Source organism: Diabrotica virgifera, chromosome 10 (assembly GCF_917563875.1).
Source record: "Diabrotica virgifera virgifera chromosome 10, PGI_DIABVI_V3a".
NCBI classification, from domain to species: domain Eukaryota; kingdom Metazoa; phylum Arthropoda; class Insecta; order Coleoptera; family Chrysomelidae; genus Diabrotica; species Diabrotica virgifera.
The window spans coordinates 35,723,664-35,736,668 of record NC_065452.1 but is presented as its reverse complement, the minus strand read 5'-3'; the positions used below and the strand labels follow the sequence as shown (position 1 = coordinate 35,736,668).

Sequence of the window (13,005 nt, the reverse complement as noted above, 5' to 3'; positions counted from 1 at the left end):
TAAGTCATTATGGATTAGAGCGTAATTTAAATAACAAAACTTAACAATTGAGATCAACAAAACTATCAAACGTGAACTCTACAAAAATTTGTCATATTTTGCTGAGACATTCACTGAACAATAAAATTATTATAAATGGCAGAGTAAATACAGGTAAAATCAAGAATGTGGTAGCAATAAATGCAGGAAGAACAACCTGTCAACGAAACTTTTGACAGCTGTCAGTGTCATTATTAAAAGACTGACGTCTGATAACCTTGCAGAATTATTTAGAAAATTATGGCCCTGTTCATGAAACTACCATGTTATTACTGCTTTTTTCATAGTTTAAAAATATTAAAGAGCCACATCTGATTTAAAAACAGAAAAAGAAAAGATCAAGACTTGTTTAAATTTAGAAAAAAGTTTTTTTAACAGTTCCTTTTTTTATTAGTACGGCAGACCAAAATTAGAATACAAAATAAAGCAAATAGGGTATCAGTCTTAGAGGATACTTAAAAATGACAACACTGTTTTCAAAGACAGCTATTTTGACAGCTATCAGTGTCATTATTAATCGACTGACGCTTTAACAACGCATTTTGGTCGATTCTAAACAGCAAATGTTCCTACAATATTCTTGATTTTAGTATATAAAGGGTGAGTCAAAATCATTAAAATAATTGGTATGTGAAAAAATAGGCTAAACACATAAAAAAGCTAGTTAGTTAATTTAACTCACCTTAGTGTTCCATTACTCAAACAATGAAATTAATTTACATATTCACATGTTATTTATAATACTTATACATTTAACAAAAAACAGATTCTAAAAACTGACCATAAAAAACTTTTTAAAACACTAAACAAAATTTTGAAGAACTCGTCGAAAATTCTTTAAAACTACCTTAAAAATAATAATAAAAACTTTAGTACCTTATTCTTTTTTAATATAAACCTTCTTAAAATATCTCTCTTATGATGAGTTCTCAATGATAATGTGTATAAAACTTTGCTTCACCCTGTACAATCAAAATAGGTATAAAATAACTTTTTTGAGCACCCTAAAACAATCGATAGAAGAATATTCTTCAGAAGTTCGGTGATCTCTTGCGTTTTGTGTCCATGGCGTCCAGAATTGGTTGTCTTTTTATTTGATACCTTTTGCGAAGTTCATCAATCTCTCTCTCCATGTCTAAATCTAAAGTGTTCATTCTTTGTTGCAGTTCTTCGAAACTTAAATACTTCAACTGAAATAACAAAACTACTATTATAGTCGATTTCACAACAGTGGGAGTGAAAAATTTAAATTTATAACGAACACAATAAAACTGCTTTCATAATCGATTTCATAACAGTGGAAAGTAAAATATTATAAGTATATAAGGCATAGTAACGGTGGAAGGTAAAATATTATAATTTATATGTATATAATAAGGCATAGTACGGAAGATATAAATCCGAAAACAGAAATTCGATCAAGAATCGAACAATCAAGAGCAGCCTTTTTGAAGATGAGGAAATTTCTGAGTAACCAAAGACTAAATCTGTAAATCCGATATCGGATGGTAAAATGTTATATTCACTCTATTCCTTTTTATGTTGTCGAAGCCTGGACTGTTAATGTTGACTTAATGAGAAAGCTGGAAGTTTTTTAGAGGTGGCTTTTTAGGAGAATTTTTAAAATACCATGGACCAATCATATTACGAACGAAATGGTGTTGTACAGAAAGGGAAGATCAGAGAACTTTTGACCACTGTTAAAAGCTAAAAGATAGCATATTTGGGGCACATAGACATGATAAGTACGAGTTGTTGCAGCTGATTATAAAAAATAAAATCGAAGGAAAAAGGCTTCCTGGTAGACGACAAATATCATCATCATCATTATCATCAATGATGCTATAGCCCTATGAAAGAGCCTCGACCTTCCTAAGTCTATTACGCTAGTCAGTCCTATCCATTGCCAACCGTTGCCAGTTTGCTGCACCTATTTTTCTCCCATCCTCATCTACACCATCCTTCCATCTGAGTTTTGGCCTACCCCTATTTCTACTTCCCACAGGTTGTGACATAAGGAATATTCTAGGAGGGTTTTTCTGCTGTGAGCTTGCTAGATGTCCTGCCTATCTTAGTCTTCCTATTCTTATAAGAGATACTACGTCTTTACCACCAAATTTTTGTTTATATCTGTGGTATACCTCGTAGTTGTACCTCCTCCTCGAAACACCATTTTCACAGATACCACCGAATATTCCTCTCAGGATCCTTCGTTCAAATATAAGCAGAAGGTTTTTATCTGCCTTGGAGATGGTCCATGCCTCTGATCCATATGTCAACACTGGTTGTATAAGGGTTTTGTATATGGCTATTTTTGTTTTTTGGCTTAAGTTTCTGCTTCTCATATGTCTACTCAGTAGTACTCAGTCCAAAATAGCATTTGTTTGCTAGGATTATCCTTCGCTTGATTTCTTCCGTCATGACGTTCTCCTTGGTGATCAGGGAGCCCAAGTATGTGAATTTGTCCACCACTTCAAAGGTAGAGTTATCAACCGTGAATTGGTGACCGATGTTTCTGGCTCTATTGTTGGGTGTTGATGCCATCATCTAAGTTTTCTCCTCGTTTACTTGTAGGCCCATATTTTTTGAGGCATTTGAGAAGGTGGTATACATTTCTTCTAGCTTGCGTGTTGTGCGGGCAACTAGGTCCACGTCATCTGCATATGCCAAAATTATGATTTATTAAAAATATTTCTTCTGTTGTCTATTCGGGCATCTCTGGCTGGGGATAAAGGGGTAGAATGCGAAAACATGGAGTTGATTCCAGTTTACTCCAATTAGCCTCTTCTACTCAAATCCGACTCTCACCTTCACGCTGGTGTCCCCTGTTAACCGAGCAACCCAATCTGGAGATCCGGTATCCAACTCCGGGTGGAAAGTTGGGTCGGGAACTGACGAGAGCGGGTGAAATGGCCCTCCGAAAAGGGGGTTAGGCATTGGGTTAAGTACCCAACCCCGTAAAAAAACCCACAGTTACGGAATATAAAGCAAATAATGCTGGACAGACGACAAATATCCTGGTTGAAAAGGAGAAGGTAGAAACGAACTTGCAATGGTTATATCCAATCTTCATTAGTGAACTTGGCACAAGAATAAGAAGAACCGGTAGCTTCACTATTTGAACGTCACTATGCGTATATATGCGGGGATTTAAGGGATAGTGAGGCGCAATGTACATACTTATCCTTGAGATGAGATGATAAAAATTCTCCCTTGCCAGTGAGATCATCTCGATCCTGGTCATCCTAGATAACAAACGAGGTCCTGGCGTTCGAGTGATTACTGATATAAACAACTCTCCTACTCACTGACCAACAGCTTGGGGTAGAAGAGGTGGTAAGCGAAAGAAAGGGCACCATCTTACCCTAGAAATGAAAAATCATTTCCAAAGGCAGACTAACGGGTCAACGGCATGGAGATGCATAAAGCAACGGAAAACTAATGCATTAAAGGCTCAAAGAGCATCCCTAGTTAATCATCATGACTAACAAAAACCTACTGATCATGAAACTCAGAAAACAAGATACGACAGGAAGAAAATTATAAAACTTTGCAATAATTGTATGTTGAAATTATCAAAAATGCCACGGGAAGAAGACCGAGAGGAAAACCTTTTATGAGATGGAAAACTTACATAAGAAATGCTATGATAGACACCTTAGAGAAGCTGACAGGGAATATAGAGTGCTGTGGAGGACGAAAATGGCGAAATCATAACGGGAAAAAACAGTGGCGTAACAAAATCCGTCGGGATCCCCCCGCAGAATTGGAAATGGGGTACCCTTTAAAAAATTACTAAATGGGACATGTGTAAAAACACTTATTTATTTATTTATTTATTAACGGGCCTTGCCCACTTTTAGTACAATAATTTACAGTTTAAAAACCTCAATAGAATTAGTCAAATAATAAAATCTAATAAAGTCAAATATAAAAACAAGCTAAATACAGTCCAAAAAGTGCAAAAACAATACAACATATAAAACTGACAGGTACAAAATCATTCTTCTTCTTCAGGTGCCATCTCCGCTACGGAGGTTGGCAATCATCATAGCTATTTTAATTTTTGAGGCAGTAGCTCTAAATAGTTGTTTTGAGCTGCATCCAAACCATTCTCTCAGGTTCTTCAGCCATGAAATTCGTCTTCTGCCGATGCTTCTTCTGCCATCTATCTTTCCCTGCATTATGAGTCGCAGGATGCCATACTTCCCGCCCCGCATTACATGTCCGAGGTACTGTAGTTTTCTTTCTTTAATTGTAAGTTCAACTTCCTTCTCTTTACCTATTCTTCTCAGTACTTCATTGTTCGTAACTCTATCTACCCAGGAAACCCTCATAATTCTTCTATACGTCCACATTTCAAAGGCGTTAAGTGGTCTCATTGTCTCTACATTTAACGTCCATGATTCCAGTCCATAGTATAGTACACTATATACGTAACATTTTGTTAGGCGTACTTTAAGAGCTAATGTTAAATCTTTGCTACATAGGACGTTTTTCATTTTCATAAAATTAGAACGTGCTTTCTCGATTCTGACTTTGATTTCTGCAGTGTAGTCATTATTTTCGGTTAGAAGTGTCCCTAGGTAAGTGTACTTTTTTACTCTTTCGATCTGCTGGCCCTCTACTATCAAGATTTCGTTAGTATTATGGTTGTTTTTACTAATTTTCATAAATTTCGTCTTTTTGATATTGAGAGAGAGTCCGTACTCCCTACTACACCTTACTATTTTACTCATGAGTCTTTGCAGGTCTTGTAAATTATCGGCTATTATTACTGTATCATCTGCATATCTGATGTTGTTAACTAAGACTCCATTTACTCTTATGCCGACTGTTTCATCTTCCAGAGTTTCTCAAAATCATTGATTACACGTTATTACAATATATCACAATATATCACATTGAAAAATTTATATCAAAATTGGCTTTAACAGGCTCACAAATTTACTAAAGCTATCATTATATGTGCTTATATGTGATATAGTCCAGTAAATGAACGTGAAATACGGCGATACCGTGTAATTTTCAGTATCACCACTAAAGTGGTCAAGTCAATACTTTTCGAGTTATTTACGAGTGAAAATGTTTATTGTTCAACAAAAAAAAAAAAACGTTTTAAGGCGGTTTTTCGCAAATTACTCAAAAAGTAAGTATTTGATCGAAGAAAATATTCTTAGCAAAAATACAGCTTATAAAAAATAAAAGTCTATCGACCCACTAAAAACAAAGTTGCAGCTCTTGAAAAATTGTTCTTATTCGTCAAATTCCAAATCAAATATGTCAACATGAAAAAACCAAAAATGAAGCGACTTCTCGTCGTGTTTGACGTTTTTCTCGTGCTACTTTGACATAATTTTACTCCCCTTCGGGCCGTGAAATTAAAACTGTCAAAGTGTCACTCGGGAAAAATCGATAATTTAGAGCTCTCGTGAAATTACTACTGATAATTACACTCCAAAACGGTCATTTACTGGGTTATTAGTGTATTCATGCACTGTTTATGACAACTTACATTTCTTGTCTGTATTGGTATAGAATAAAATAGAACGAAAATTAATCAACAATTACATTAAGTATTACATAGTATTATTCTATAAGATGCACAACTTTCTTCGTGCACTACTATCAGCGAATATATCTACAATTTTATTAATACATATCTATCTGATGGGCAACTTCATTTTCAATATTGAATTACTTAAAAAACGTTGCGTATGTATGCGTAAAATAATATAACAATAACACATTTTTACATAAAAATATTAAACGACAAGATGGGGCCCCTGACATATTGGGGCCCCCCGCAAGCTTCATGCTGCGGGGGGGGGGGCCTCTGTTAGGCCCCTGGAAAAAGCGAAGAAGAATTTATCTTCTAATATCCTTAGGGTATATCTGTGGTTGTGGATTCTACCATTCCCCACAAACTACTTCTTTGTCACTTATTAAAGCCGGACTCAAACGACTCGTGTACTTGGTAAATAATCGTTACTTGCCATGTCGTGTGAGTGGATTACTAGTACAATTATTTGTAAATTAATATCCAGATTTAGCCATACGGCCCACACTCCTTCGTAAGGAGAAAATTCACTCATCCCAGATACCTATTTTGACTTTGATTTTTGTTTGTGTTGGTGCTGCCCTCTTAGGTGTGAAATATTTCATAATGATTCCTATTTTACATAATACTAGGCTACGGTCGCTACCTACATCTGCTGAGTTGAGGCATCTTACGTCGATTATTTTTGACGGATGTATATCTTTGTTGGTTACGACATAATCTATCATAGATCTTTGTCCACGGGTGTTATTGAATGTATATTTGTGTTGGTCTTTGTGGTCAAACAATGTGTTGTTTATTCTAAGTTCGTTATTTGTGCAGAAGTTTATCATCAGTTCTCCATTTTCGTTTTTAACATTTTCATTGTGTTTTTGCTTAATTCCGGGTATTACTTGGTTACCTATTCGAGCGTTAAAATCCCCCAGTACTATCACCTTCCCTCTAACTTGATCTACTACTTGTTGTAATTCGTCATAAGAGGAATTTTCGTTTATGGAAATTAGTATTCAGATCTAGCCATACGGCTCACACTCCCTCTAAGGGGAAAATTGACCCATCCCAGATACCTACGGTATCAAAAGGATTGAGCTCTGGTGGGACTCTTTCCGTATTATCGAGCCCTAGCTGACTTGGTATACTACTGGAGTATCTCCCAATTTTCGTACATATCTGGCCGTCGAGAGTAGTACAGCTTTCTGCATGGTCTTATAAAGATGTTCACTTAGACCAAGCTTTTTAATGTTTTCGAGGAGGTTCTTCGGGATGACTCCAGTAGTAGACATAATAATAGGTATCGTCTGGGTACTTTGCATTCTCCATTGTCTTCGTATTTTAATTTCCAGATCTCTGTACTTGGCGATCTTTTCAGTAAATTTAGTACGTAGATTATTGTTGTTAGGTATCGCCACATCCATTAATCTTGTTCGTCTTGATAATTTATTAACTAGTACGAGATCTGCAGTGGGATTACGAACACTCGATACGAATCGTATCCGCCATGTTTTACCATAGCGCCTTATGGTAAAACATGGCGGATACGATTCGTATCGAGTGTTCGTAATCCCACCTCTGGTCTATTATGTGCCATTGTTTGATCTGTGAGTACAGTGCGGTCCCAGTCCCAGTATAGCTTGTAGTTGTCATTCTCAAGCATCCTCTCAGGGACGAATTGATAATATGGGAGATGGTCCGTTTGGAGTTCGTTTATATTATTATTAAATGTAAATTAGTATTATTATTATTATGATTAGTATTTGACAGTTAGTACAATAATTTTACTAGTAACTCACTCACATGACATGGCAAGTATATGCAAGTAACGATTATTCGCCAAATACACGAGTCGTTTGAGCCCGCCTTAAGAAAGTGTTGGATTATTGTATCTAAATTGTTGAAGTTGCAGCTAATCAATTTAACTAATTGCCCTAATAATATATATTACAGCGATTCTATAAATATGTACTCACAGACACAAATATTGCATATGCTTCATCATCATTCTCTTTGCCTTATCCCTATGCGGGGTCGGCTTCCCTAATTGCATTTCTCCACACAATTCTATCTTGGGTCATATCAATGTTAATCCCCCTTACCAACATGTCCCGCCTTATCGTCTCCCCCCAGGTCTTCTTTGGTCTTCCTCTCCTACTCCTTCCAGGAATCTGCACTTCAGCTATTCTTCGTATTGGGTGATTAACGTCTCGAAATATTGCATATGCTTGTGGAATAGGATTTCTCTTCCTTAGCCCTCCTGTATCATAGGAATAGGATTTCTTCTCCGACTGCGATGTCTTAAAGTATCACATAAATGCTATAATCGGATTTAAATCTGATCTGGGCTATATACTGGCTAGTATATTTTTTAAATTGAACCTCATCGACAAAAGTATTCACTACGCTAGCGACATGAAGACGTGCATTAGCATCAATATGTCATATCCAATATGGCTTTCAAATGGCAAAATATGATCTTCTAAAATGTTTTCAATGTACCGGGTGTCCCAATAAGAATGGCGCTCGGCCATATCTCAGGAACCGTTTATAGTACAGCTTTTTTTTTTTTTTTAATTAATTATGTTTATTTACAATCTACATCATTAAAAGAGTATTAAGTAAATTTTTTCTATGTTTTTGGTCATGAAGAAGAGACTTCCAATGATGTCTCATCTTATTCTATTTATGTTTAAAGTTTTAAAATAGGTCCTGAGGCCAGGTTCTATCTAGTCTCCTTGTGACAGGGCCATTATGAAATAATTCCCTTACTAATTCGTTGTCATGGTGAATGGTACGCTCGTTTTGTGATTCCGAGGCTCGATAGATTTCTTCTCTAATGAAAGGTATATTTAAGTCTTCGTGAAGTGTTTGATTAGTTACATACCAGGGTGCATCCACTATTGATCTTAGAACTTTCGACTGAAATCTTTGAATGATATTCAGTGATGTTGACTTTGCACAGCCCCAGAGGTGTAGTTTGTAGTACCAAATAGGTTTGATTATTGCTTTATACAGAAGAATTTTGTTTTGGATGTTGAGTTTTGATCTGCGTCCAAGGAGCCAATACATTTGCCGAAATTTCAAGTCTAGTTGTCTTCTTTTAGTCTGTATATGTTTTTTCCAAGTAAGACGTTGGTCAAGATGGAGGCCAAGGTATTTAGCTTCTGTTACTGTTGGTATTCGTACATTTTCCATTCTTACAGGTGGGCATGTGTTGTGGCGGTTTGTAAACGTTATTTGAGATGATTTTGTTTTATTTACTTTAGTTCGCCCTTTTGTGTACCATTCACTGAGTATGTCCAGATGGTGTTGCAGGTCTTGTGAGGCTTGTATGTGATCTTCATTTACTGCTAGTATTGCTACGTCATCAGCAAAGGAAGCGATCGTAGTATTAGGAGACTCTGGTATATCGGCTGTGTAGAGTGAGAAAAGCAGAGGTCCGAGAACACTACCTTGCGGAACTCCGGAGTTAATAGGACAGAGGCTGGATTGTTGGTCTTTGAATTTTACTGAGAAATATCTATTTGATAAGTAGGATTTGATTAGGAGGAAATAGTTACTAGATAGTGCTAATTTTACTTTGTAAAGCAGTCCTCTGTGCCAAACTTTGTCAAACGCTTGTGAGATATCTAGGAATACAGCGTTGCAGTATTTCTTTTCTTCGAGAGTTTTTGATATTTCATTTACTATTCGATGGACTTGTTGTGTAGTAGAGTGATTTTCCCGAAAACCAAACTGATGTTCTGGTAGTAATGTTAGGAATTCATGATCTGCGTATATTCTTTGTAGCAGCAATCTTTCAAAAACTTTGCTTACGATTGGGAGTAGGCTGATGGGTCGATAAGATGTTACTTCATTAGGAGCTTTGCCTGGCTTAAGGATCATTATAATTTCTGCAAATTTCCATATTTTTGGAAGGTATGATAAACTTAGCATGGGATTAAATATTACTGTTAGCATAATAATGGCCTTACGAGGAAGTTGTTTTAGTACTTGTGCCGAGATTAAGTCATAACCTGGAGCTTTTCGTGAGTTGAGTTTGATTATTTCTTTCTTGACTTCTATAGGAGTAAAACTTTTGATTGGAAGGGACATTTGACATGCTGCGCTAATTAGTTCTTCCACTTCTTCATCAAGGTCTGGTGGCTCGGTTTGAAATACACTCGTAAGATGTTCAGCAAAGACGTCCGCTTTTTCTTTGTTGGAACGAGCCCATTCGCCATTTGGTTTATGGAGGGGAGGAATAGTTGTGTATGGTTTTTTGAGTTTCTTAGTCGCCTTCCATAGCGTCTGATCATTTGCTGTAAGGTTTGTAATGTATATAATAGTACAGCTTTGAGAAAAAAAAAATTATATTAAAAGTTGTCTCGGGAAAAGCCTGGAAATTATTTTCATCATTGTAAGTCCACCGCTGGAGGGCGTAATTAAATATCAAAAATTAAAAAATCGAAATTTTACAAAATTTGCCTAATGAAAGGACACTGGAAATCCGATTATCGTATTCTTCATAAAATTCTGCGCATATTAGAGGTGGGGGTGAGTGGGAACATTGTTATGAAAAAATCGCTGTAAGTCCGGTTCTGCTTAATCGATTTTTGCAAACTTGGTCTTGTTGAAAACAGCTCTTTTTCGTCAATGTATTAGTTATAATTTTGAAACAGCCTATTACGTAATATGCCGGATAGGAGGCGCTATTCATTTTCTTTTTAGAAATCTAGTTTTCTTTGGAAAATATTAAATACAAGTATGTATTTTTTTTCCTGTATTACAAAATTAGACCAAATTAGCAACAGAATACCGAAAACCTCATGTCTATACCTTTTTTCTATCTCGAGATATCTTAAGAAACGTGTAAATTTTAAACATAACTGTTGCTGTCATATAAGTGGAAATATATAGAAGCAAGTAGTGTGCTTTGGAAAAAAACAAAGAAACATTTTCCAGATGTCACCGTATATAATAAATCAAAACAAAATATGAAAAACTCTACTACTGGGGTGACGTCTTTGGGGATATTTCATTGCATATATTCTAGCCGCAACAGTTGCATTTCTTATGCGTTCAAAGAATGTGGCTATCATGTCAAATGCTTCTTAGTTTGTAAGAATCATCTTGAATTTCACTCTGTATAAATTTTATATAAATTTTAATAGAAACAAACCGCAACAAACCATCAATGAACAAATCTTTATGTTTTACTGATTTGACACATAATTTGACACATGATGACTTTTTGAAGTTAATACTTCTAATAGTTCTATTTTTTCCATAGCACACTACTTGTTTCCACGTTGACTTCCTTAACTTAGTTTACCGGTGACAATAACAGTTATGTATTTATCTTAGTTGGGAATAGGATAATTGATATTAAAATATAATGAAATAAAAATTAAAAATTTTTGTAGAAAATCTGACGTTTTTATATTTTCTACGATTCATCGAGAGAAAAGCAAATGCGCGGAGGCAACAATTCATAAAAATTTACATATTAACGCTATTTTTTTGGTATTATTTTAGGTATTAAAATTAGTGCAATATTTAAACAAAAATACAATTAAACTGTTTAAAATATATTTATTTCGTTAAAATCATAATAGTAGAAGTATAACTTCTTACTCGCGTACAAAGTACACACACTCTTTTTTTGTTATATTTTATAGTGTTATTTGTCTTATTGTTGTTTTGATTCATTATACACGGTGACATCTGGACAATGTTCCTTTGTTTTTTTTTCATAGCACACTACGTGCTTCTACGTGCTTCTAATGAATCAGGGATACAAAATGGGTAACCGAACCATGAGAATACTTTGCTACGCAGATGATGCAATCTTAATAGCCGAAAACGAAGATGACTTACAACGCCTACTACAAAAATTCAAAATAACCGCCGAAAAGTATAACCTGACACTATCCAAAGAGAAAACCCAATCGATAGTAATATCCAGGAACCCAATTAGATGTAAATTAGTAGTGGACGACCATATAATCGACCAGGTAATGGATTGCAGATACTTAGGTGTGGAAATATCTAGCGACAGGCATCTGTGGCAAGAATCAAAACAGCAGGCAACGAAAGCAGCGAGAATATCTGGTTTCCTGAGGGATATAATCTGGCGGAATAAATATATGAGCACCGAAAGCAAAGTCCGCATTTATAAGACATGTGTTAGACCCGTACTGACATACGCAGCTGAGACAAGGGCCGAGACAACAAAGACCAAACAAATAATGAGAACAACAGAGATGAAAACCCTAAGATCCATAAGAGGTATCACACTCAGAGATAGAATACGAAACGAAGACACATTGAGAGAGCTAGGCGTTCAAGACATAGTGAGATGGACAAGAGCGCGACGACGCATGTGGAGAGACCACGTAGATCGGATGGACCCTGAACGTAGCGACCCATAGGAAGACCCAAAAAACGATGGTACGAGAGTTGGAGCTCCGGATCGCAGCAAAGACTGTAACAGAAGAAACAGGACATAGTCCTATTACAAGAAGAAGAAGAAGACTACGTGCTTCTATATATTTCCACTTATATGACAGCAGCAGTTATTTTTAAAATTTACACGTTTCTTAAGATATCTCGAGATAGAAAAAAGGTATCGACATGCGGTTTTCGGTATTATGTTGCTAATTTAGTCTAATTTTGTAATACAGGGAAAAACATACATACTTGTATTTAATATTTTCCAAAGAAAACTAGATTTCTAAAAAACAATAAATAGCGCCTTCTAGCCGGCATATTACGTAATAGGCTGTTTCCAAATTATAACTATTACATTGACGAAAAAGAGCTGTTTTCAACAAGACCAAGTTTATAAAAATCGATTAAGCAGAACCGGACTTACAGCGATTTTTTCATAACAACGTTCCCACTCACCCCCACCTCTTATTTGCACAGGTAGACTTAAACTTGTGAAATAAAATATGCACAGAATTGTATGAAGAATACGATGATTGGATTTCCAGTGCCCATTCATTAGGCAAATTTTGTAAAATTTCGATTTTTTAATTTTTGATATTCAATTACGCCCTCTAGGGGTGGACTTACAATTACGAAAATAATTTCCAGGATTTTCTCGGGGCAACTTTTGTTATAAATTTTTTTCCCAAAACTGTAGTATAAACGGTTCCTGAGATATGGCCGAGAGCCATTCTTATTGGGACACCCGGTACATATCAGCTGGCATTAGCCTAATCACCTTCACGTGTGTGGTATATTCTTTCAAAGCAATATCGCTCCATAGTACTATGCCGCCCTCACTGAATGAGGTTACAACTGACATACTGTTCGCCAACTCTTCTGTAGACAAAGTTTTGTAAATCTTGCTTCCATATGGTGAACGGTATGCCAGATGTAACCTCACACAGAGTGTTAATTTTGGTGGTGGCGGCATACTACTA

At 35.9% G+C, this 13,005-nt stretch overlaps 1 protein-coding gene across 1 annotated transcript in view; it reads right to left on the bottom strand.

Annotated features, from left to right (window-relative positions):
- Positions 1–972: 972 nt before the first annotated feature.
- LOC114332539 (serine/threonine-protein kinase 3-like) overlaps positions 973–13,005 on the bottom strand; it is a 110,740-nt gene continuing 98,707 nt past the window's right edge. The window contains exon 8 of the mRNA XM_028282352.2: positions 973–1,229. Coding sequence (XP_028138153.1) covers positions 1,071–1,229 — 159 coding nt within the window. The 3' untranslated portion in view covers positions 973–1,070. The remainder of the gene's footprint in view (positions 1,230–13,005) is intronic.